Raw genomic sequence first — 26070 nt, 5'->3', positions numbered from 1 at the left:
TCTAATGGAGGGATTGTTGTCCTTACAACATTAATACCTTTGATACAAGGTTCACTTGATGCCTCTTGTTGTGTCGTGTATGTACAGCACATTTCAAGTGTTATGATCATAAACAGTTTCACGTATGAAGGGAACCATGCCCTTGTGTATGTCATATACTAGTAATCTTTAATCCGTGATTTATATGTCACCACGTCAGTAACTCCAATGGAAGTAATATATTTTGCCGGAACGCAAGGCTTATCTGCCATTACCGTAAATTACATCATTGTTAATGATAAGAAGTACATTTGTATAGTTCTATGCTGCAAACAAACCTTAATCCTAATTCGCCACTACACTCCTTGCACTCCCGGTATTACGCAGATAGATCGCATTGTTTTGAAAAAGCAGTCATAAATTTGTCACCAAAAGAAAAAGATTAAAACACAACTGCCACTACAGTTCTAGTGCAAACTGCTAGGTGATCCAAACCTTCACCACTTCTTCCTTACATCAAGTGCTATCTGGCACAAAGTAAGACTACAATAGCATATCCAGTACAAAAGATACAACAACCAAACGTGTTGCTGCAGCATAAAGTTTGCACACTAGACGGGCCAAAATCGACCTTGACATTTGTCTTCCCAGTAACTACCCACATACTAAATATCTAGAGATTCTTGAGTTATTCCGACAACAAATATCCCGAAACGCGCGCGCACACACACACACACACACACACACACACACACACACACACACACACACACACACACGCAGACACACAGACTCAAATTCTATACCTCTATTTTTCATGGTACTCAACATGACCACTACCAGCCATTCATACATCATAGCCTTTAATCAGGTATGGCCTGAAGATGAAATTTAGTATACATAGTACCTGCCGTGCGGTAACAATGGTTTATGCTTGCACGCAATCATACATTGTTTAAAGCTGTCAAAGATTAACACCGTTATTTACAGTGTCATAATTTGCGTGAAAACCACGTCTAGCTATAAGTCTATGTTGATCCATGTCGTTGAAATCGCTAATGCATATATGCGACCTTGGCTCACAGGCACGAGAGAAATATGTGCGGAGAGTTCCCAATCGTTTATATCAGGCTGTAGAGTCTATAACATAATAGTTCAGTAGTTTTTGCTGGCGATATCACTAATGCTACCGATACGATGTAGACCCTTTAATTAGGACAACTCTTCCGGGCAAGCATCTGCAACTGTACTGGATGTCATTGAGAGAAGAGACTAAAGAGCGGACGCAAATTACTCTGTTTCCAACCAAGCTGAATGGTATGTTTCTGACACGCAGAAGGACATAAGGAACGCCACAGTCCATTACAATGTTGACACTCGCGAGACAACTCTTCTGAGAAAACTCATGCAGCCGTTCTGAATATAGTTGAGAATATGAGCGAAGAGCCAACACGAATTACTCTGTTTCCAACCATCTGTACTGCGCTGCAGAGTTCCACCAATATTTCTGGCATGTAGAACGACACAAGGAACGCCACATCCCGGCACGATGTAGACCCACTCCAGACAACTCTTCTGGGCAAACTCCTGCAGCTGTTCTGGCTGGTGCCGTCCTTGGTGCTGATTCTCAGCCTGAACTGTCTCTTCCTCGTCGCCATCCTGCGGACCAAGAAGCTATGGCGGCCGCGATTCGTCCTTCCCGCCAGTCTCTGCGTCCTGGACATCGTCCAAGGCAGCCTCTTCATCCCCAGCTCGGTGGTGAACATCGTTATGGGAGGGAACAACAACCCGGCTTGGTTCTGTTGGATCCAGGCTAGCTACCTCTATGTTGGCGCCGTGTGTACTCTCTCTACGCTAACGCTGATGGCGTGGGACCGCTACCAAGCTATCTGCAACGCACTTCACTACCAAATGAAGGGTTCTCTGCGATGCCTTTGTTTAAAGATTGCGGCCTCCTGGACTTTTTCCGCCCTACTAGGTGTGGTATACGTCACCAGGTTTTACGGGGAAATGAAGGCACCCAGCGGCGTTTCTGTGGCGTACCCCTTTTGCACTTTGCTTGAATTAAGTTTGCTACCAGGTGTAACAACTGACAAACGTTTTACAGCGATTTCTATAACTTACGAAACAACCTGCATTGTAATGATCTGCCTTTCGTACGGCAAAGTGTATCTTGAAACAAAACGACACCAAGGCAGGCACATAAGGAACTTTGAGTTGCCACACAGACGCACGGACAATGCAATAACGTATAGAGGAAGCCTGCGAACTGAAAGGACAATATTAGCTCAAATATTGGTTCTCTTTACTTTTTTAGTGCCACGCTTGGTCCTTTTATGCTTGAGTCTTTCACCGACATGGGAAGGGAAAATAATGTTGATTACTAAACGGGTAGCACTGTTAGTGTATATGACCGTACCTTGCTTCAGCAATCCAATCATCTACGGTTTAAACAGTAAGGACGTGAAACAAGCGGTGGCGAGGATATGTGGAATAAAGGTAAAACGTTGGACGAGAAGAAATAGAAACATTTACGAAGTGTCACGACCAAGAGCACTGTATGAAGGCGAGAACGCTGTCTGGCATCATGTTAGGATAGAACAATCTCGTCAAAAGCAAATAAAAACCTTGTCGCTAATTATACTGCAAGAAATGGACCAACAGAAAGATTTTGTAAAATAGTTTCAACTATTTGCATTGTACTGTCTTCTGCTTCCTCCCCCCCCCCCCAACAACTGTTATGATTAATTCTTTGTACGTGTCGGAATGACGATTCGCATTCAAAATGACGTTTTGTACTTATATGTGATGGTAATAAAGATGAAAACTTCTTTGTATGACTCGTCATTCTTTTACTCCAAAGTTCCTTTGCGTGCGGACAGGCTCGTGTATGTGTGTGTATATCTGTCTCATTTTTTCGTTCTGTAATTGTTTGTGTTTTTTTGCACATGTGCAGTGCTATTTTTTATTGATGCAGAAAGACGTCCAACCAACTTCCTGATTGTATTCGTTTCTGTTTTCAAATTCCATATGTACCAATATTTGTGGCCATTCAATGGTCACAGCATAGAGCTATACTTCTTATCATTGACAAGAACTTAATTCACGCTAATGGCAGACAATCCATGCCTCTGGGTTTTGAGCCAAATATTACTTGACGAATAGCGGCAGTTAAATTGTTTTATCTATGGTATAAACATGATAAAGTATAAAACACTGACTTTGAGCCTACATATTTTACAACACATTGTCACAACGGTGACGCAAATTACACGAAAAATACATACGTTGCGGCCTGATAGTGCATGCTGAATATTGTCCCTATAAAACATCATGTTGACCAATTCGTGCCTAAAGAACATTGCGCTATGACATAAATATGACATATGTTCCATTAGCGTATTTTATGATGTTCTTCATGCCGGGTGTTGGGGTAGGCCGAACCATATGTAACTCATATTGAAAGAAGATTTGCACAAGAAGGTTCAATCAGAGTTGACAACATTCGAGAAGATTCACTCAGTTGTAGTTGTAGTGGAGGACGTGAACAGTGCGCCCTCTAGCGAGACACTCCAACTATGTAGAGTCATAAGCTAACCTGATCACAATCTACCAAAATAAACAGCACTTGACTTGTCAGTCCAAACCAATTCAAAAGTCCCTTTATCTGATTAGGTTGGTAAACACATTAAGTATTCACGCCCTTTGGCTTAATTCGGAAGAAAACGATCATGTGGAGGTGTGGCGTGATGGTAGGGTATTTGCCTCAGACCCTATGGGTCCTGGGTTCGAAGTTCAAACATCTTGACGTTGTAATGTTACCCTTGCATAGAAAATTTACACGACTTTCCTCTCTTCACTCATGTGAAAATCAGTACCTGAAACTCGGATAGGACATTTTAAATGGAGGTCCCGTGTTTGGGGACGACTACACTTTGAGCATTACAATACAAAGCCACACTTATTGAAAGGAAAGGGGTTGCTTCCCGGTGTGAGTGGATCAAATAAAACTGTCCGGATATGCAGATAGTACTGTTCAGTACAAACCTGGTGTGTTACGCCATGAGGCTGTTTACCGGGTAAGTAATATGCTACAAGCCGTAAACCCTAGGCCTACTCTCCAAGCAGAGGTTGGTGGGGAAGAGTATGACCTTCTTAACACATGCCCCTTGTTTTGTCTTGTTGGTGGGGCCAGTAGACAGAAAAGGGAATATATGATAAAGAAGGGCACAATCTTCCCCACCAACCTCTGCTTGGAGGAGTCAGTACGTTGACCTGTGGTATTTGTGCGGTTCCTCGCGCTTTTGTTATGCAAATATCCGGCTGCACGCATTTTGTTTCCGGGTACGTCTGCGAGTTGGTGTGACAACCAAGACACCGTAGACTCTTCCTAAGACCTTGCAAGATCTAAGACGATCTAAATTGCCCTCGGCAATGACTACCTGGTCGCCACCAGGCGACCGGCGACGGTCTTCGGCGTCTTCGCCCTGGAAGGCCGCCAACAATCTCAACCAAGACCTACCAAAATATCACGAGGGGTTCTTGGAGAAAAAGTTCAAGTCGGTGAGTCGAAGTTGTTTACCTTGTGTTTACCTTTAGTGTACCAAGTAACAGTCATTTTAAGCGGCATGGTTTAGTGTTATATCACGGCAAGTCCTAAACGGTTGAACTGTCATTGTGGATAGCTTGAACTGCATTTTGTCAGTCCGCGACCTAAGCTCTCTAAGCTGTGACATTTCACTACAGGCGCGTGGAATGTCTCCGTCAAATGAACCATAAAGCCAAACATCTGAAAATCCACTACCCTATTTCTTTCAGAGTATTTACGTTGGGTCTGTGTTAATATACTCATAGTCGCCAGGTAGACGTGTTAACTGGTTGAAAAAGAGAAAAATTTGGCCAAATAGGGACAAATAAGTTGTCATGGGATTTCAGTCTTTTGCATGCAGTCTATCTAGCTATACGGCGGTCGGACAGTTCACTCCTAGGCCAATTAAATCCAACTAGACTTTTATTCCTAACTTAGTCAAAGTTCCCTATTACTATTCGGCCAGGCCAGAGTCTGGTAGAGACTGATACACTCATGTATATGGTTTTGAATCGTACACGTTTTTACTTGGAGGTAATCATACCTTTGGCTGATTACGTATGGGGTATGTTGTGCATGTGTGTCAGATTTCGTTTGCTCGTAGCTTTGATTCATGGGTTAGTTGTCCTACAATAACTACAGCAATGACCCCGGTACATTCAATGAGTATCTACCAGACAAACTAATGCTATTATTTCCAAACCGGGGCCCGGCCGGGCAGTACTAGTTTTCCGGAAGAAAAGTAGGATATAAAAGACAACAAAACACACAGAATGTAAAAAAAAAAATGGAATAGCCAAGTTGGACAATTTTATCCTTTGTCTCCCCAAACATCCCAGTCGAACATCATTTTGGAAATCTGGCTGTAGAAAAAATAATATTTTTGCCTTCAGGCTAGTTAACGTTTGGCCACCATATTATATATGTAGAGCTTGACTATAGCCGGAGGGGGTAATATTAACCTTCCCTTGGGCCGATTCTCCTGGCCAATTATTCCTTTTTTGCCGAATTATACGATTCATAACCCCATAAGAAGGCCCTAAGCCCGTAGAACTTAACGTTTGGGACGGTTGCGTGTCAGAAAACGTTCAGCAGTTTCCATCCAAAGCTCTGCGGTTGAAGACTTCTTTGAAAGTCTCAAACAGATCTTACTATTTTGTCGGCCCACATAGAAGAGTTTGCCGAGGGCTAGCTCCTAAGCTTACTTATGTCGGAGAGGTATTTCAAATAAGTTGGTGTATAGGGTGTGGCTCAAATACAGTATTCTCCCTATGGCTATGAAACAGTGGCCAGGAATAAATAATTGCTACCAAAATATTTTCGAGTAAAGTATTAACAGGGTGATTCAAGTTTATCACCTTTGTCGTGCATAATGGTAGGATGTTTGGCTCAGAGGTCAATGGGTCGAGTCCCCTTATATGCTCAAACGTTGTGTCATTGGAAAATGCATTTTATACACGACTTTCCACATTTCAATCTGGTGTCAATATGTACCTAACTTAGCTAGGAGCCAGCTAGGAACGTTCCTCAGATAGGACGTTGAATAGAGCTCGAGAGCCACACTGGCTCAAGCACGTGAAAGAACCCGCCACTCTTATCGAAAAGAGGAGGGGTCCTTTGCCGGTGTGAGTGTATCAGATAAATTTGTCCGGATATGCAGCTTGTACTGTTCAGTACAAACCTGGTGTGTTACGGTATAAGGTGTCTGTAATATAAACAAACAAAGTCACGATGAATAAATTTGACAGACCAGGAAGCCAGAAAATGTGAAAATTGAACAAAAACCATCAAGTCAGGGTTCCAAACAAACAAGCCATATGGTAGATCATGTCAACCTTTTAGGGATAATGAAAGCGCACAATAGTCACGAGAATATAGACAGAAAAAAAGTCCCACAACAATACCTCCACCTTTTAATTCTATTCTTGTGTAATAATAGGTGACTAGTATGCTCCACGTTGCAAACTGTTGCTCGTAAATTATACAACGCAAGAAATCCCGTCACAATACCTATAGCCAATTCATTATAGATCTCTTTTGAACAGTCTTCCGTAATTCTTGTTTAAAAGTTTTTCCATTGTACTTACGTTCTTGCATTCACAAGAACGTTAATGTTGGTATCTCACTGCACTTGGGGCACCCGTGCGGCACTGTGGGGTTCGAAAGATTACTCAACGAATTTCAGAGATAAAGAACGAATTGGAATGTCTTTTGTATTTTGTTGTCTTCTAAGTCATACTTTTGCATATTACGTTATATCTAAATTATAAAGAATAGGCGAAAATAGCACAACAGTGCCGCAGTGAACGAATTCGAACCTCGCAGTGCCGCAACGGTGCCCCAAGTGCAGTGATATACCACATGTAAGCACGTTGTGGGGTTCGCTCTATTTACAAGCGACATGGGTGACAACAATCGGCAGGGTAACCCGATAGCAGCGGCACTTGTTTTGTTTGTCTACTTCAGACCACTGAAATAACAAAGCGTTTCCTTGTTGAAATAACATGTTGTGTATACTGCGAGTTAGGCCGTGTTGTTTCGGTTATATGGATGACATCCTTTGAGAACTTCAAAACTGATGCGAGCGTGCAAAAAAAGTGGGAAAATTGTTAAAGAAAAATGGTGCCTCCATTATGGAATCTAAGTGCCAGGAAGGTTGAACAAACGACACACGGACAGAGTATGGTATAACGAACAATAGATTAATCTCTTTTGTTTTTTCATATCTTCTTCTTTGACCTTGGAATTGAATTTGACATTCAACACTATTCGTATCCGTTTTCCGCTTCTTTTCTTTGCAATTAAAGCAATGACTTATATTGTTAGTTGCGTTGTACGATTCACGGTATGGTGGAAAACTTTGTTTTTGGAAAGGGACACAAATTTATGCGTGCGTGGATGTCAACAATTAATCTAATCAACATGGCCTCAGGACTGCGTACTACGTAAACGGTTACACCAGGTACAGGTACTAGGGTTACATGCACCTGTACCTGTACAATTTAAGAAAGTAAAGGAGATAGACAGAGAGACAGAGACAGACAGACAGACAGACAGAGAGAGACATACGACAGAGAGAAAAAGACCGAGAGAGAGAGAGAGAGAGAGAGAGAGAGAGAGAGAGAGAGAGACAGAGAGACAGAGAAGGAGAGACAGAGAGAAACAGACAGAGAGAGAGAGACACAGAGACAGAAAGACAGACAGACAGAGAGAAAGAGAGAAAGAAAGAGAGCAACGAAGAAGGGGATCGGAGAGAATTGAATAGCCTCCTTATTTGTATTTTCATCACTTGATTTACATTTTGATTTTGTTTTTCCAGGGCTATCAGAGAATTTGGGCAGAGATCAAGGCAGACGTCATATTTTTCTACCACCCGGAGAAACAGGAACAACACACGGTAAAAACAGACATGATAATTTATTTGTCATCACATTTATTCGGTTCAGAACAGTCCTAAACTGTGATGTCGATATTGAGTCAAAATAGTGGTGGTAGTAGTCTGATGATGGTTATTTCAACTTTCTAAAAAGAGTATTCACGTATTTTTTTCCTCCTTCTTTTCTTCTGTGTTTTGATTTTTAAAAAGATAGTTAATTCCTTATCATGGGAGTTCAACTGACTTCAGTATTCTGTCTCATAAGTATCTAAAGAAATGCAGACACATGAACTCGCTCTTGAAAGTTTAAAGTTTGACACAAAAAGAATCTATTCCTTTTCTGATCGCCAAAGACGGGACTTTTACTTGGAATTGGCTAACGTCAAAAGAATAGCTTAAGCCTTTCCTCTAAAATCTTTCTTTCTCCCTTCGTAAATGTATTGCGAATTTTAAAGGTTCTTCCCTTGTAAATGCTTTCGTTTGAGTCTTCTATGGCACCGCTTATCAGTGAAACGAAATCGGCTTACCGACCCGACAGTAATTTTTCTTAACTATGACAAATGAGCGATAATTGTGGAATGTTGTTACAAAGTTCAACATGGACGTTACCACTGTCCTACTTGGTAGGGGAGGCTGTCAGACATAGACGGCTTGCTACAAAATATACCCAAGTCTCTTAAAACTACTTTAAGTCGTCCCTTCGCATTGTATGTATGACCCTACTCCTGTCTTAGTTACTCTCCTGTAAGCATGACTAGCCAGGCCCAGGATTATATACCACGGTACACTGCAAACGAACAGAGCGCGGCTTGTACTAGAACGGGAGACTGTCCTATCTATGTAGGAGCGTGGGACGGTTTTTGTGTGCTTAGCCAAACAGGAAGGGAGGAGACAGGGCGTTCTTGGAAGGGACTATAGAGGGACCTACACAAGACGTATTTTTTGTTATCAATATTTTGTATCTATTTAAGGTAAGTGGGGTTAGGGCGTGGTCACATAGGTCGTGCGGTCATCGCACGGTTGGTAACTTTGGGCATTTTGGAGGACAAAAATGTACGTCTAACTGCAAAATTCAACATGTTTTGGAACACAAAATGCTATTTTGGATCCATGTCAGTGGTTGGTCCTGTCACGGCCTGCTTGAAAATCTTATGGCATCGGAATCTTAAGGCGATAGCACGACCTATGTAACCGCGTCATTCTACTGAGATTAACCACATTTGTGGAAGGATAGACATAACAGGTGACCTTTTCAAGATGTCAACTCGGAGACCATGCAAACAGTAAAGTTTGATCTGCTCACTCTGGGAAAGGCCCCTACTCTTTTCGATTATTCTGGCGGATGTTTTTAGCGTGCTCGATGTGAATCTTTCCTCAATCGCTGCACGGGATCTGACGTCCTATCCATCAAGGGACGGCCCTACTGACCAAAGCTAGTTACTCATTTTTATGACAATACGACAGTAATTGCCCCAGGTGCGGCCATATGACTGAAGGGATTAACCACTCATACCTGGAAGGACCCCTAGCTTACTCTATTCCATACGTGTGGTGGGTACTTCATGTTCGAGGTGTGGCTCACCTCAAATTCAAACACGGGACCTCCATTTAACGTCCTATCCGAGGGATGGCCCTAACCAAAGCTATGTACTCATTATCACCTGAGTAAAGTGAGGACAGTCGTGTAAAGTGCCTTTTACAAGGGCCCACGATTGGCGACATATCAGCGGATTTGAACCCAGGACTTCTGGAGTATGGGGCAAACACTCTACCACTTAAGTCGAACTTTCAGACGGTCATTTCAGACATTTCTACAGATAATTAATAGTGACAGCCTAAAGTAGTATTAACGTTTTAACTTTAAAGTTAACATAAGGGTGTTGTGTTGTTTTATATGCGGTATACACCATACTCAGCAGCTATTGTGGGGGTTATTAGCAAGCTCGCATCAGTTTGGGAGTTTCCAGACGATGTTATCCATATTATCAAACCAACATTGCCTAATAAAGTCTTAACCCTATTCAGACCGGGCTTTTTTGGTCATCCCTGGACCGGGGGGGGGGGGGGGGCTTTTGAGGCCCTCCACTTCTAAGTCCTATAACTCTAAAACGACGTGCCGTAGGGGCACCAAATTTTTAGGACATGATTTAGACATAATATCTGACGATTATGTGACGTTTGACGTTACGTTGGCGTAAGATGACGTAATTATGACGTCATCAATTTGATTACATTGGCCAAACCCATGAAAAATGGGTATTCTCAGAAAACTTCAAGTTATGCTACAAAAATGTAACAACAAGTGCAGATAACAGAGTAATGATGTTTATTACGACTTGCGTTGCCAATAGCAACATCAATGACGTCAATATGACGTCATAAAATGACGTCATGCACATCTAAGATACGAGTTGGGCTCCGCCATATTATATCCACCACCTTGAATTTTTAAAAATACTTTTTTTGCAACAAATAATCACAAAGGGCAATGGAAATAGACTAAATTCATTAATTTAGATGGTTTTTGATGAAAAAATACCAGGTAGTTACAAATTTTAAGGGATAATTAGCTTGTTATTCTTGATCTGGCCAATCGGTCCGCCATCTTGGATTTTGGGCTGATGACGTCATCAAATTAGCATAATTTATGCATATGTAATTATGAAAGATATGCTGAATAATATAAGATTTTATTGATGTCACAAAATCGCAGTAATATAGCAAATAAATGTGAAAAATACATAGTTAGAACCAAAAATAGTGATTTTTGGCAAAACTGCCTGTCAACAAACGGTTGCCATGGCAACAAGAAAAAATGGAAAATTTGTCAAACTTCGTAAAATTGTTGCCAACAATATTTTAGGAAAACTCACCAAATTTGGTGGCTCTAGCGTAAGCCGTTCTGGCGTTATAGGACATCGAATTTAGCGCGGGCCTCAAAAGCCCCCCCCCCCCCCGGTCTGAATAGGGTTAAAGCTAAAAAAGCGCAGTTTCAATATCATACGAGGCGTCAGCGTATTGGACGAACGTGAGGTTATGAACTTCTGCCGACCAATCAAAATGGAAGACATATACATATGTAGGTAAAATCTACGTTAGGGCGGTACGTTCAATACAACCTCACCAACCCATTTTGTCTTGTATATAATTCAACTATTTCAAAATCGTTCAAGCTAAATCCTTGTCATTACCCAATATTCTAATTTTAATTTTCTTTACTCAAATTCTATTTGCATGCAAATTCTAAACCTTTACAAATCCTTGATTAATGGGCAGTACCTGTGGTTGTGAAAGTACCTTTCGCCTCCCCTAGATTTAGAATGGAACAGTCCAGATAGAAATAGTCTGGCTTCATTCTGTATTACGTAAAACACGAGTGCGCAAGGTGTGACAGTAAGGGTGTCTTGTGTTTGTCTCGTGCATTATAGTTGGGTTACGCACGACTGGACCGGACAACGACTGTGGAATATCCCAAGGCCAAGGGGAAGGAGAGAGGTCAACACAAGTTCATTGTCAAGTCCAACAAGGAGCTGCACAAGTTTCTGGTACGTGGAGTATTGTTTTTTTTATAATCATTGTTAACGATGAAAACGTGGTCATCGAAACATACATCGACGTAATGTTATGCTGTAGTCCAAACAAGATTTCCACGAAATTGTCTTGGAAACGGGGGTTCCGTGCTCGAGGAGGCGCCTCGACCACGTTAATCAGCCTCATTACTCAACACAATGGCTACCTACTAGCTGCAAATACACCCGATATTATCATTATTATCCTTATTATTATAAGTTCCACACAATGGGGATATTGAGTATTCTTTGCGAAAAATAACGTGTTTTGAAAGGTGTAGGTAGACTACTGTGTTTTTCCACATAACGTTAAAACACAAACAGATTTTGGGTAGTCTTTTAACTAATAGAGAGGGCATATAAACACATCTAAATAGAAGAATACAACGTAGCGAAAGATATCATATTTTTGTCAAGTGGCAGCATACAGATATAAAACACAGTGTACATACACATTTACAGAGCACCGTATTAAAGTTTCGACTGATTGTAACGCTAAAAACGTTGTATTTTCCTCGAACTGTTTACAGTATTTCAAAGCAGTTACACCACCACTTATGACATCAATATATTAATGCAATCCCCACGTACATGCACAACAAAGCGACCGTCCGATACAATATTTCTACCACTAACGTGGTTGGGATCACGCGCGACACCCTTTTCAGACAAATTGGCGGTTAGTATTGATATCGTTGGTAATATTTCATAGTCAATATTCGTAGAAAGAATGTTAAACCAGTATGGAGGACCTCACTGAATAATAGATGAACCGCGAAGGCGTGCGGTGCGGCCATTATGGTATCAGTATATTACACATATCGTGTATTGTGTCCATCATTACTTACTTACTTTACTTTATCCTTCCGCTTATGCCTGGGGGGGCGTCGCGGGGAGATGTAGGCATCTGTCTTGAGCCAGGTGTGTAGCCTCCAGAAGAGTCAGGCCATGTGCACGGACAGTCTCTGCCACTCCCTCTATCCACCTGCGGCGTGGTCTTCCTCTTGCCCTGACACCTGAGTGCCTGGTTGTGTAGGCTCGTAACGCTGGCTGCGTGGTTGGCAATCTCATCAGGTGGCCAAACCACTGCACTCTCTGCTTGGCGATGAACTGTAAGACAGGTTTGGTTCCCACCAACTCTCTAACCACTTCATTCCTCAACCTGTCTCTCCTTGTTTTGCCAGCTGCTCTTCTCAGGACCCTCATCTCACAGCTTGTGAGTTTCCTCTCCTGTGCTCTGTTCAGGGTCCAGGTTTGACACTGGTATGTGAGTGTCGGGACGAAAATGGCGTTGATGAGTCTGGCCTTGGTCTCCATAGGGATACTTGGGTGCTTTAGCAGAGGTGCTAGCTGGTAGTTGACAGAGTTTGCTTTCTGTATTCTTGTCTCAATCTCCCTGTCTAATTTCCCATCCTCTGTAAAAATGCTCCCCAGGTATTTGAACTCTGTGGCCTGTTTGAGGAGTTGTCCATTGACTGTGATCTCCAGTTTCTCTGGGCAGCGACCAACTGACATCGATTCTGTTTTTCCTATGCTGATCTTCATATCATAACGATCGCATGCACTGTTTAGTTCATCTGTGTGATGCTGGAGTTCCTCCTTGCTCTCATTCAGAATGCCTTGATCGTCAGCAAAAAGCAGTTCGTTCAAGTCCTCAGGATCTGGGTTGGCTTCCTTTGTTATCTTGTCCATGTACACTATGAACAGTAGAGGTGACAGTACACATCCTTGTCTCACTCCGGACCTTATCTGGAACCAGCTAGAGAGACCACTTGGTGTCTGTACTGCACTCTTGCTGTTATGGTAAAGTGCTCTTATATTCTCCAGAAGTTGGCCCTTTACACCGTACTGTTCCAAGATCTGCCAGAGTCGGTTCCTGTTTACCCGGTCGAAAGCTTTCTCCTGGTCGACAAAAACAAGGCGGAGATGCTTTTGGTACTCACAAGCCTTCTCACAGAGCTGTCTGAGTGCGAAGATTGCATCGGTGCAGCCTCTCCCTTTCCGGAAGCCAAACTGAGCTTCACTGAGCAAAGGGTCTACAATTGCTCTTGTGCGTCATTACATGTGGCAAAAACAATCATTATTGGTATGATAAAAGCAGACAATAAATGCCAAGTAAACCACGTATCTTTATCGCTCTTCTTGTTACCTCCATAAAGTTTCTGGCATTGTTACCTCCATGAAAATGGAGGTATAGTTTTTGGCGTGTCTGTCTGTGTGTGTGTGTGTGTGTGTTTCCGGATATTTGCGGTCAGTATAACTCAAGAACCTCTGGATGAATTGTAATGATATTTGGTATGGGTAGGTGTTGGGAAGACAAAGGTCAAGGTCGATTTTGGGCCACCTGGTGCGTGAACTTGGTACTGCAGCAGAACTTTATTTTTGGTATCTTTTGACCTGGAATTGCTATGGTCTTGATTTTGTGGCAGATAGCTTGTGGTGTAAGGAAGAAGCGATGTATGTTTGGTCCCCCTAGCAACTTACTCTGGAACTACAGGGGCATTTTTGTGTGTATGTGTCCGGGTGTTTGGGTTTTTGTCTTCCGGGTGCTTGTATGTGGATTGCTATTTGGCATGTGACAAAACCGAAGGTCAATGTCAACTTTTAGCCACATGGTTTGTGACGTTGTAGTACCAAGTGCCACATACATGTATGCCAGCAAGTTTCTTTGCTGTTTCTGTAGCAGGGTATATTTTTACAGGGACGAATTGCTAGCCATTCCCCTTTAACGTGCTTGATGCACCCCGGCCTTTTACGTGCTTGAACAAGGGACCCCATTTTACGTCCCTCCCGAAAGACGAGTGAAGCCCCGGCCAACCAAGACGCCCCTCCCAGGATTTGAAGCGGGGTCTACAAGTTACCACATAATTTGAACCAAGAGCTCGACTGTGACTGTGAGGCCGCTACCAGTTGAGCTGCAGAGACATACCTATATCTTTCTCGTGGATGCAGACATATTATTTAACCGTGGTGATTCATACGATTTTCATTTTGTTTCTTCTACAGCGCACTCACTAGTGTGCAACAAGGTCTTCTTTGAACATATCATCGTATGATCGTGAAATATGTTTATGAAAACATTTTTTTCAAGCGACGAACGCAACTAACGTTACATATTCCAAGGTTTGTTTTGCGTTGATTAAAAAAGGTCTGTCTGGCCACTTGAGAAAAAAACAAACAATATTGAGATGCAGAAATGTCTGCTGGAACTATTTCACATAGAGAACAAAACGTATGTATCAGTAAGGACCATTGCATATGATCTCTCCTTGTACAAAAGTAATTACTAAACCTATAGACGGAATATTTACCTTACATACGCGGACGCGACCTTATGCGTTTACGTACAAGCAATGGGGTTAAGGTCGGTTCACACGTGCGTATATATCCAAGTCCGTGTGAGGTCCGTATGGAATGCTTATCCTCTACCAGGCTCCACAGGTCACTGGACAAAATAGTAGAAATTGAACAAATATATCCAAAGAACGTGCCATGAGTTAGCTTGTTGCAAAGCATGTTCCTCGGACAGCTATCTCATTTGGTGTGCTATGTGTCTATATTTGTCCAATTTCTAGAATTTTCCAGCGATCTGTGGAGCCTGGAAGAGGCCAAGACTTCCATACGGACCTTATACGGACTTGAATATATACGCACGTGTGAGCCCAGTGACATGCTGCTAGCGGGTCACAACTCTATCGATCGCGGTACAAAACGCTACTAGCCCCGCCCACAATCAACAAGCACGCTCGCATGACGGGTGGTTGTTGAGTGCACGCGGGGTCACACGGATACCTGGTGAACCGTTACCGGTATCCTGGTGGGTAGAGCAGGAACGCGTACAGCTGTAGGGCGTGGGGGAAGACAGAGAAAAGGTGTTTGTCTACAGGTGTTACCTGTTGGGACGACAGGGTTGACAGGTGTGTGTGTGTGTACATGTGTGTGTGTGTGCGCGTGTGTGTGTGTGCGTGTGTGTGTGTATGTGTCCTTGTGTGTTCGTATGTGTGTGTTTGCGTCACAGTGTGTGTACGTACTAGTCTAGTATTTGTGTGTACTGTATCATTATTTATTAATTACTGTACACACACAAATAGTGTGGTACGCCGCTCAGTGTATGTAATGATCATGTTGAGGACTAAATTTCGTGACGGTTCGATAGAACTGTAACGTTATACCGTCAATATCTGACATGTGATTCGTTAATTTTGTCGATGAAGGTTAGACATTCTGGTAATAAGATACGTAAAATTGTAATAAATGGATATGATTTTGGAAACGGTCAGACGTTTCAGATAGAATCCACTACCTCTCGTCAGTGGCAGGTAATACGTTATTTATTGGTAACGTACCGAGGAGTGAAGGGGGGGGGGGGGATAAGTCTGGCGATGTAGGATAGTCTCTATCAGTCGAACAGTCTCTCTCACTCTGTCTCTGTGTTACTCTCCAAACAGAGGTTCGACTCCGGCTGTTTTACACTCGTTTTAAGTGTATTTTGTCAGGGTTTCTTTTTCCGTGTCCCCGTAAACGGTACAAAATAGAAAGCCCGACAAAACACGTCCCAGAACACATAAAAAACAGCTGGACCATAACGTCTACTTGGGAAGGCTGTGACTTGACGGAGAATAGTGTTGAATAGAATATGCATGCGCACGTGTCGGTACTATGTTGTCTTCACAAATCCTTTGTTGTCGTGCTATAGGTTGGTAAGACCTGTATTTACTTGTCTGGCGAATGGAGTAAATTCTTGTTTTATGTAACACAATGTGGTACATTCTGGACAAACAAGACTTGTTGAACCTGTTAACAGTGTTATCTCTAGGTTGTACAACGTCAACAACAAAAGCAACATAACAAATAGTAACATAGCAAAAATTAATATTTTGCCACTTAGTGGTCGCAGCCTCTTGTAGAAATGGGGTTACAATAACAATCTTGCATTAAGACTTTGTCTACATGAAAAGATTTCAATGACTCTTAAACACGGGTGTTACAAATAGTTCAGAATAGCAAACGAAATTCTACTGAAGTGAGAAATGATTTAAATGTGATGTCTCCTTTTCTTTTCAGGTAATCGGCGCTCAACTGAGGGACGTTTGGAAAGCTTACATTTTAACGATAGCCACGGTAAGTTCAGAGGTTAGCATATACATACAATGTATGGCGCTACTTCACCTTTATCCGCGGGGTAACCTATATCCGTTGTTTACAAAAATAGGGTATTTAGGGATATCAAGTCGATGGGTTGTTTCAAATTGGTGTTTTTTCTTTTAAATATTGCAGTTTGAAACCACCGTCCGTCTACTTGATATCCCTAAATTACATGTTTTTCTTAAAGCAACGAATATAGGTTATCCGGCGGATAAAGGTGAACTAGACTTACATCAGATTCTAATGCTTGAATCTGTTAAGGGAGTGAAAATTGAGGCCATCTTATGACCATATCATCACCATTGTTGATCCTGATAATAATTCGGTGAAGTAGTGATACATGTTTAGACAATCGTAAACCCATATCTGCTTAAAGATAGGCTAATTATCAGACACCAAACCACATGGCCTGTTTCACAATACCAGGAATATAGTGGTGATTTCTGAAATTGTTGCATCAATTATACAAACAGATGCCGTAAAAAAACAAAGTGCATCATCACACACGTGCAGACGACATACATGCCAAACTACATACGAATACGACAAAGGGAACATAGTGATAAAGATGCTAACACTCATCACATCTGACAACTACAATACTCTGTCGTCAGAGGTTACCCTCTCCGTCACAGAGTAACAAGGCAGCGATCTAACCTCTGCTTGGAGAGTATCTAATCAGCTACAGGCTCCAAACAACCCTGTAACCTAGCTAGAGGCCTAACATTTAGAATTATTGCCATTTTTTCGAGGCCATACAAGACTAAGTGTAATAGGTTTTCGATGTCTGGAAAAAAGACCCCGAGCATTATACAACTATTACAAGGACACCACGTCACGGTATGTGGCAATTTCCTAGCAGGAAATACTGTAAATGCAGAAATGTTCGCGGTGGATTAATGTTCGCGGTTTTCGCGGTGACCACTTCACCGCGAATTTAAAACCACCGCGAACATTTTTCTATAATGATATTAGATTGCAGTCTATGGTGTTACCGCGAACTTAAATCCACCGCGAAAAGTCCTTTTTCCCGCTACCGCGAAATTAAATCCCCGCGAACTTAAAAACATTTACAGTACCTACACGCCCACGGCAAAGCAATCGTGTGTGCCCCCGTTGTATGAGAGGACACGGTGAGCAATTTCCTGGGTATATTGTAATTTCCCCCTAGCCTTACGATATTCATGAGAATGATGCTGTTCCTGTATATGTACATGTACATGTGTAGTAGTTCGTCCAGATAAAAGCCATATACATAGCAACAGTTTTGTCATTTCTGTGTCAGTTCTGTGGATTTTTAGGTGTTTTTTTTCATTCTATTCTTATTTCATTTTAAGTAAATTTTTTGGTTGAATACTGCCAATTAGACATCAATATACAGCAGAACGTGGAGACAGGAAATAAAATAACCCATTCCGGGATTTCTGGAACCTTTGACCTAACTTCCTGATAATGCCCCGACGTGTCTACCATGTGAAAAACAATCTACTGTATTCAAATAACAATGGACAAATTTTAAACCGACACACTAAAAACAAAACGGAGGTACGTTGCAACAATTACTCTAATACCAAAAGTATCATGTGTTCTTCTACATTTAGGGTGGTACCATCCCACAGTATATGGGTGGTGTAGTCGGGCCACAGTAATGACATCCGCGAGCACATTGATGTCCTCCTGTTCTCAAATAACGTCACAAAAAACTGTGGCCACATGTCACCCCAAAGCATCCCTGGTCAATCAGAATTCTATGCTTGCCAGAGGATCTGCTTTCCAGCTTACGGTGGCATATGACCAGGGCATGGGACCACAGTGCCATTTTTTCCCCTTTTTAAACAAGAATGACAGTAAAACATGATTGAAATGGCAACGATTGTCCCTTACAGTCTTACTGGAGGTAAAAATAAGACAAACAAAGTCTTAGAAACAATGGACTAGATGCCAGTTAATTCCTGTGGTTTAGCAGCACTTGTTTTGTCAGATTTTTTCTCTCTTTTTTTTTTGCCCTCGCGCATTAGTTTTGGGGTCTCCAGAGGATGCCATCGATAGAATTAAGTCAGTGTGGCTAGAGGTTTTCAATATATTTTTGATGAAAATCTTGTATGTCCGTACCCTCTCTTGACCCAGTAGAACCCTCAGGCATGTTTGTGGTGCTGTGGGCGGCACGTGACTCTCTTCCGGCCGACAGGTTAGGTGGAAAGGCCCGTTGCACAGTATGATAACCAAGTATTAAAACATTGTGTAACTTTGACCTTGTATCCAGCACGTTGTTCCTGAGGATCTCAACCTCCTCCCGGGCCAACTGATCGACGTCCGGCGGACCCTCGAGCAGGAGACGTACCGCCTAGCCAGCCCTCCGCCCCCGGTACCTCCTCACTGCGGCAAGGTACGGAACCTTCTTCACAATGAATTACCGGACCATAACGTTTCATTGGGCAAAGAGTTGGCCAAAGTCAGAATATTGAATACTGAACAGGACTACTCTGTAAGAGTTATAAAGAAGGCCATATAAGCCATGGCACTCCAGCCATCACTGAACAGAGACAATGGGCGTTATAAACGTCCTGGCACGTTTGACCAATTGTTGACGTCACAAGATTATAGGTCACGTGCCTGTAACTCTCGCGTGTTTACGTTCTGAAATGATTGGCCATCAGTATTGATCCCGAAGAAAGCGACAGATGTCGTTGAAAATTTGATCCGTGTATACCTTTGTGTTGGAAGAAAGTTTAGCATTGTACAATGATTACTACCAATACAGATGAGCTTTCATGATAAGACTTTTTTTTCTGTTTCAAAGTACCTACAGAGGCAATCCTGGGTAAAAATGACAGACAGAAAAGAAAAGAAAGTGCCACCTGTGACACTAAGATACAATAGTTCCTGATCACATTCGACCATATCAAGTACACATACTACAATTTCGATAAGCAAATGAAGCAAACATTGCTACGTCACGTGGCAACTAAATTTATGTAAAATCACGACGACGGTGCAATATTTGTTATGAAGAGAACGTTTCTTCCAGAGCCGGAGTGCCAGGTTCCGTACCGGCTACCGTGCTCACTCTGACGTCAACGATTTAACTTGATTGGCAGGAATAAAGAAACTGGAGTATGCTCTGTAAGGTATGATCAGAATGTCTGAGCAGAATATGACTTTTCCTGGCTTTGATTTTTCAAAGTTCATAGTCAGCTGGCACAGATGACTTGTGAAGTAGCCAAGTAGTAGCGGAACTTGCGCCAGTGAAACCCGTTTTCGTGTATTTGAAACACTTTTGACAGGTTACCAAAGAGGCTCAGTAGGCGTCACTGTGATCGCATGTTGTATCATGTACGGTTTATACTATACTGGTATCATTTGACGGTTCAGGTGACGAGATCCGCCTCCTCGTCCTCCGGTTACTCCAGCGGTCAGAGCGGGACCAACATGAGCGGGAGCGGAGACGACAGCGTCGGCTCTGAGGCCTCCGGCGCACCGCCGCCTTACACACCAGCGCCTGCTGCCGTCGAAATGGTGAGATAGATACAGTACACAAACCAAGGCTGTTACATGTAATTGTGCTGTAGGATCAGTCAATAATGTGTTCTGAAGCCACAAGGCTTTCCTTTTTGTGGCCTTCTGTAAGCAAGCACGTCAATGTGGTCCTCATGACTCGTCTAACCAGTCTTTCTCATCGCCAAAACATATGTTTTCAAATGACATTCTGTCAAGGAACTAACTGTGGTTAAGTCTCTAGAAAGGCCGACATTTGCCGCCTTACACACCATGACTTATTCCCATAGTGTAATATAATCACCCGATTTACTATAGCCCCAAAACCCGAAAATTCCCCATAAAGACCCCCCTCTCACGGCTCGCGTTATGTATGTCCGAATCAGACGACGATTGTTTTTGAATAAGTAGATGTTCCTCTCCCCAGCAAACAGTAAAACCATTCACCACTACAGTCACCGCTCACATCAGATAATGGGCATTAAAATGACTAAAACTTACAGCGATAAAAATTCTGCTTTCAGTGGTTCAAGTAGCCCCCTATTACACCTTCTTAACTTTAATGTATCATCTTCAACGTTTTGTCTATAAAACTTCAGAACCTATACTATATGAAAATGCAAAAGTTATGTTTGTACCTTCATCAGATTTTTCAGGATAGCCATCGAAATTTCAGTACTTTTCAGCCATAAATTGTCTCAGAGGGGGGGTTCCAGAACGCCACATCGGAGTATGAGCCGATGTGGCCGACCCCCATCTTCCGGCCTCTGTCTGGTTTTGCCTGGTTTTCTCGTGCAATGACTCTTAATGGCTGGAGTGATGTTTCATGTAAAAGCGTATTTTAGAAAATGAACTGACAGTGTATATGTACGTACAAACAAACTATGCACAGCTATGCATAACTAGTTGACATTCCGAAATTTGTCTTGCATTCAAGTTCCAAGTATATTCTACATATACTGTAATAGACTAATTACGTTTCTATTTGTAATGTCTTTGTCGTTTCATATGTACCTCAACAAAAAAAATATGTCGATCAAATTACATTGTCCCCGTCTTTTCCAGCACGCCTACAGGTTTTACCCAGACTACCTGAAGGAAAGGGGACGAGTGAGACCACCGTAAGTCTGGAGAAAAAATTTCTTGTATTAAACTTTGTGATACTTTTAGTAGAATCTAAGCAATAAGACACAAAGGTATACACGGATCAAATTTTTAACGACCACTGTCGCTTTTTTCAGGATCAATAATGATGACCAATCACTTCAGAACAGACACATGATCTAATTAACACGTGGTCTTGCGGATACGTGACGTCAGCAATTGGTCAAATGTGCCAGGAAGTTTATAACGCCCACCGTCTCTGATCAGTGATGGCTAGAGTACCTGATGTGTATGGCCTCCTTTATGGTCTGTTCTGATTGGTCATCAGTATTGATCCTGAGAAGGCGACAGTGGTCATTTAAAATTTGATCCGTGTACACCTTTGTGTTGGAAGAAATTTATCATTGCACTATGATTACTACCTACACAGATGAGTTTACATGATAGGACCTTCAAATGATGTTTCACTACTCGTGAGAGTCAAGACGCAGTTCTGTTGTTGTTCCAGGTGGTTCTTTCATCAGCTGCCACGTGACCAGGTGGAACAGGTGCTGTCGGAGAACATCATGAACGGGAACATGCTGCTCCGGAGTAGTGGGTCCGCTCCGGGAGGGCTTGTACTCTCCGCCAGACTACCAGTGGAAGGGTAAGGAAATATGAAAGTGATCGAGCACGAATTAATAGAACAGTAGTAACTCTATATGGTGAGAATGCTGGTTTCAGGCAAGCTTGATTCTCTTACTTTTTTTTATCCGTGATGTTCGAAACCTGATGACCCATATGTGTACTACAGGGAGCCGCAAGTCCGACACTACATCGTGAACATGACCAACGGCCACTTCGTCCTCGACATTGACAAGAAGGTACTGCGCATTAGATATCTAAAATCTAAAGGTTGTAACCTTAATCGCATAATGTTTGCCACGTGCGGTTTTGACACTATGTCTCCAAAAACTTTCCAGGTGTTTGCCATGACATTTAGTGCATGGGTAGGTGTTGTCTCCTGACAATTAGTTTCGTTTTTGGGCCTCCTTGCGGCCGACCTTGGTACTACAGCAGGATTAGATGCAAGGACGAAGTTATGCAGTTTTGTGCCCCCTAGCAGTTTTTTTTGCTTGAGACATGCAAGGCTTTGACGATGTTTAAAGGGAAGATTCTTTTACTTGAGTGTGTCTGACCATTTTTTTTTTCGTTTTCAGCATCCTCCGATCTTGAACGTTTATGAGCTGATAAACTACTTTATCGACCAGAGTGGAGGGAACGTGGTTCCCTTGGAGTCCAGCGAGCTCTCCCAGCTCGCTCTACCGGCAGCTCTGTACGAGGAGGATAGAGGTAGGAGGACCTAGGTTACATCTCAAGGGGGTTCACACATTGCATCCTCCTACGCAGGGACATCCAACAGCCAAACCGCCTGTCTCGATGTACCCAGTGCTCTTTCAACCGTCAACCATTCCTGACCGCCCTACTTATGAATATTGAGCTTACCCTTATATATGCGAGACCACTTTTGAAAACTGAAAGGCTATTCTCTGATTGGCTGACAGCTGGTTTTTTTGGGGGGGACGTCCACAGGAACTAAGAGTGATGGTTGAAAGAGCAGGGTACATCCAGACAGGCGATTTGGCTGTTGGATGTCCCTGCGTAGGAGGATGATATATTCAAGTCCATATGAGGTTCGTATGGAATTCTTACCCTTTACCAGGCTCCACAAGTCACTGTAGCAATAGTAGAAATAGGACAAATATACCTGGTGCATAACATGCCAAAGGAATTAGCTGTCCAAGGTTTGTTATGTGTATGCGTGTGTGTACTAGTGTATGTGTGGGTGTGCGTACATGTATGCCTGTGTGTGCACATGTACATGTGTGTATATATGCATCCGAGGGTCTCTTACTTAGTCTGTCGAAGGGTCATACAGCAGTATGGGCAAAGGGTTGAAGTCTGGCTTCTCCGGTTGCTTAGTTTACAATGTATGAATACCTGTCCATGTCTGGCCCATTATCTTACCTTCGATTGCACACACACATATAAATACAAAGAGAGAATAAACACACTGTACCCCTATTTGTGATGTTGGTATCAACACAATGAGTACTAACCAATTTCCCCCCATTGGTTTCAGTGATTAAGGTTGACCAGTGTCCAAACTGGGGTGAATGGGAGGCCAAGCCTGTACCCAAGTCTGTAGTCAACATGCTCAAGTACTCAGTACCACCAGGTAAAGATGATCAATTTGCTTCAATTGCTTGCTCTGTAAAAGTATTGAACCAGTGGTGACTACAGAGAATGGTAGTTAGACTTGGAAGGATGAGAGATATCATTAAAAATGTTTGGTTGATGTACAATGTCTGTCATCAATATCATGTACAGCATCAAAACATGTTGCCATGACTTACATATGACATTGCCTGGGACATTGTCTGGGTGAACTTAAGTAAGTATTGCTAACAAAAGATCTGAAACTCTGTTCAGTTTCCTTTGATGCTGTCACAGTTACAGTAAACCGTTACTGCATGCAAGTAAAGGCTAGTCGTTGGTTTCAGTATCTTTTCTAGTAATAAAGCAATCTTTTATGAATTTACCTTATTTTGCATTGAGAGTTGTCAGGTCTAAAGAATTATACATATACATGTATATTCAACTCTGCTTATAATATATATGGCATTGAATCTCTTCAAATCTGTTGTACTTGAGCTTACATAATTTATGTATTGCTGTTATAATTAATTATTTGATGACAACAGATGAGCTACACAAAGTCCAGGAGATGTCCATCCGGAATCCTCCCAGCATGCGTCTGCCGGAAGTGGACTACGATGAAGAACCCACCCCAAGTAAGTAGTAAACTATTTTTTGTAATTTTTGACAAATGATTGAATGAGCTGTAACGTTACATATACTTAACATGACAAACTACACACAGGCAAACATCATCTAACTTACATGCACTCACTCATTCACTAACACTCTCTCATCCTCAACCTCACTCGCTCATTCCATTGAACTCATTCGGACCCCTCCGAAAATAATTTCATCAGGTTGGTAGAACTTCTAACTTATATATGGAGATTTCTTTTACACAACCAGAATATCTCATACCTAAAGTCTTGATGCCTGTCAGATATCTTCCTTAGAGCTTCTAACTGGAGTTCTGCTTCTCGCCACTATAGCCAATGTCATTTGGACCCATTTCATGACCTTGTCTCTCCAATTCTTCCAGTCATTCATCAACTTAATGAAGTTGTTCAAATTCCTTCACAGTATACCTTGAAAATGATGACGACGATGTACATGATTATGTCACTCAAATTGATGAAGAAGGTAAGCTAGATGAATGTGTACACCAAGCGTTGTCGTCTATACTTGCACTCAACATTCACTGCTGAGGAATCTTTGACTTTTCATGTACTAGGCCTCTAGCATTGCACTTTTTTTCACTAACCTCATGTTAGATTTATCAAGCCCTGTTACACATTCAGGACCTTTCCACAACTTTGCTTCCAACCATAGGTTGGAAATACACCAGAATTAGGAGTCCAGGGTACCGGTACAGAAAATTCAGGTCCAGGTACGGTCCAGGTCCAATGGATAAAGTCCAGGTTCAGGTTCAGTTTGACCTAAATACCTGTGAAAACTTATGAATGGGCATTTAACTCAAATCAATGGTCCATTTCACTACAATGTATTCTGTTTCGTGGAGTATCCGACGTTCATTGGCGTTTTAAAATTCTTTCCTCATGTTATAATAACAACACTAACTGCCTCTGTTTTAGACCAAGTTTGACCATAGAGAGTTTTTTCTGGCCATTGTGTGTGCAACATTATGTAACCACTGTGATTGGTTAAGCCACCTAGGGCATTTTGCACCTGGCTTATAGCCAAATCACATTGCACTGTGCTCATTTGAGCTCTGACCATCGAAGAAGCTACATACAAAGTGAAACTAGCCTGGTGGTGGGCTTGAATAAAGTAGTTCTGAACGGTAACTATGCGTCTTTTCTGAAGATGTGTATAAAGTTGGCTTGAGGTTGTCCACTACTACATGTATTTGCACATTGTGCAACCATTGAGTCACACTGTTGGACTCACTCAATGTTTGCTCTTTGTTACAGATGCAGATCTAGAGAGGGATGAATGGGTGGAAGACACTGAAATGAAGATACCTCGCCCTAAGGTGTCATGAGAGTTTTACAACAATTTAACACAATCATGGTAAGGCCCTGTTTCCACTAGACGGCGATCACTCAGCAACAAAAACTAAGCAATTGTGTGGCCCTTGATATGATGCAAGATGGAAAAGTATTATTTAAAGAATAAATTACAACATGTATAAAATGTTTTAAAAGTCTTTTTTTTTGTCTGAGAAATTTGAACGATCTGTAAAGTTTTTGATCACTGAGTGGTTGCTGTCTCTAGTGGAAATAGGTGTCATATTCCAAATTTTAGCAGACTGGGCAGGGAGGATATTCAGAGGGTTGGGGGAAAACTGAAGGTGACATTTGGCAGGTGAAATGTAGAACATGTTAGGTATAGAGATTGTAATCTGAAGTGCAATTCTGCTGGTAGAGATTACAATTGGAGTTACTAAGTTTAAGCTAGATATTCCCTTAAAACGCAATCAATATCCCTTATAACCCTTAAGCTGCCAAGCCCTGATATATCCGGCATACAGATATATGTCCTGTGTGCCGCGCCCAGTTATAACTGGATAGCGTATTCCCCTGAAGTAACAGCATTGTGCCTGAGTGTGTGGTGCGTGAAACCCAGAAGTTATTTCTTCTCTGAGGTACTGAGAGCATTTTGTTGGGCTGAAA

At 42.2% G+C, this 26070-nt stretch overlaps 2 protein-coding genes across 3 annotated transcripts; both read left to right on the top strand.

The window, feature by feature from the left end:
- The first annotated feature begins 808 nt into the window (after window positions 1–808).
- On the top strand, window positions 809–2980 carry LOC118431863 (olfactory receptor 14K1-like). The gene is made up of 4 exons (XM_035843270.1): window positions 809–850; window positions 1498–2239; window positions 2345–2568; window positions 2957–2980. Exons 1-4 carry the CDS (start codon window positions 809–811, stop codon window positions 2978–2980), a joined length of 1032 nt encoding a protein of 343 aa, XP_035699163.1.
- Window positions 2981–4294: 1314 nt separating this feature from the next.
- On the top strand, window positions 4295–25526 carry LOC118410198 (signal-transducing adaptor protein 1-like). Of its 2 annotated transcripts, XM_035811747.1 has the most exons (14): window positions 4295–4542; window positions 7887–7964; window positions 11372–11488; window positions 16577–16633; window positions 18921–19043; window positions 20030–20173; window positions 21218–21273; window positions 21765–21902; window positions 22050–22119; window positions 22456–22588; window positions 23379–23474; window positions 24001–24090; window positions 24518–24577; window positions 25369–25526. In XM_035811747.1, exons 1-14 carry the CDS (start codon window positions 4414–4416, stop codon window positions 25437–25439), a joined length of 1362 nt encoding a protein of 453 aa, XP_035667640.1. In that variant the 5' UTR covers window positions 4295–4413; the 3' UTR covers window positions 25440–25526. The 2 variants fall into 2 exon arrangements, with proteins under 2 accessions (XP_035667640.1, XP_035667641.1); XM_035811748.1 differs by lacking the exon at window positions 24518–24577 and having other exon boundaries at window positions 4296–4542; window positions 25369–25524.
- The last annotated feature ends 544 nt before the right edge of the window (window positions 25527–26070 follow it).

Source organism: Branchiostoma floridae, chromosome 2, assembly GCF_000003815.2.
Source record: "Branchiostoma floridae strain S238N-H82 chromosome 2, Bfl_VNyyK, whole genome shotgun sequence".
In the NCBI taxonomy this organism is placed as follows: domain Eukaryota; kingdom Metazoa; phylum Chordata; class Leptocardii; order Amphioxiformes; family Branchiostomatidae; genus Branchiostoma; species Branchiostoma floridae.
Note: the sequence above shows the minus strand (reverse complement) of the source record. Positions and strands in the feature narration are given on the sequence as shown.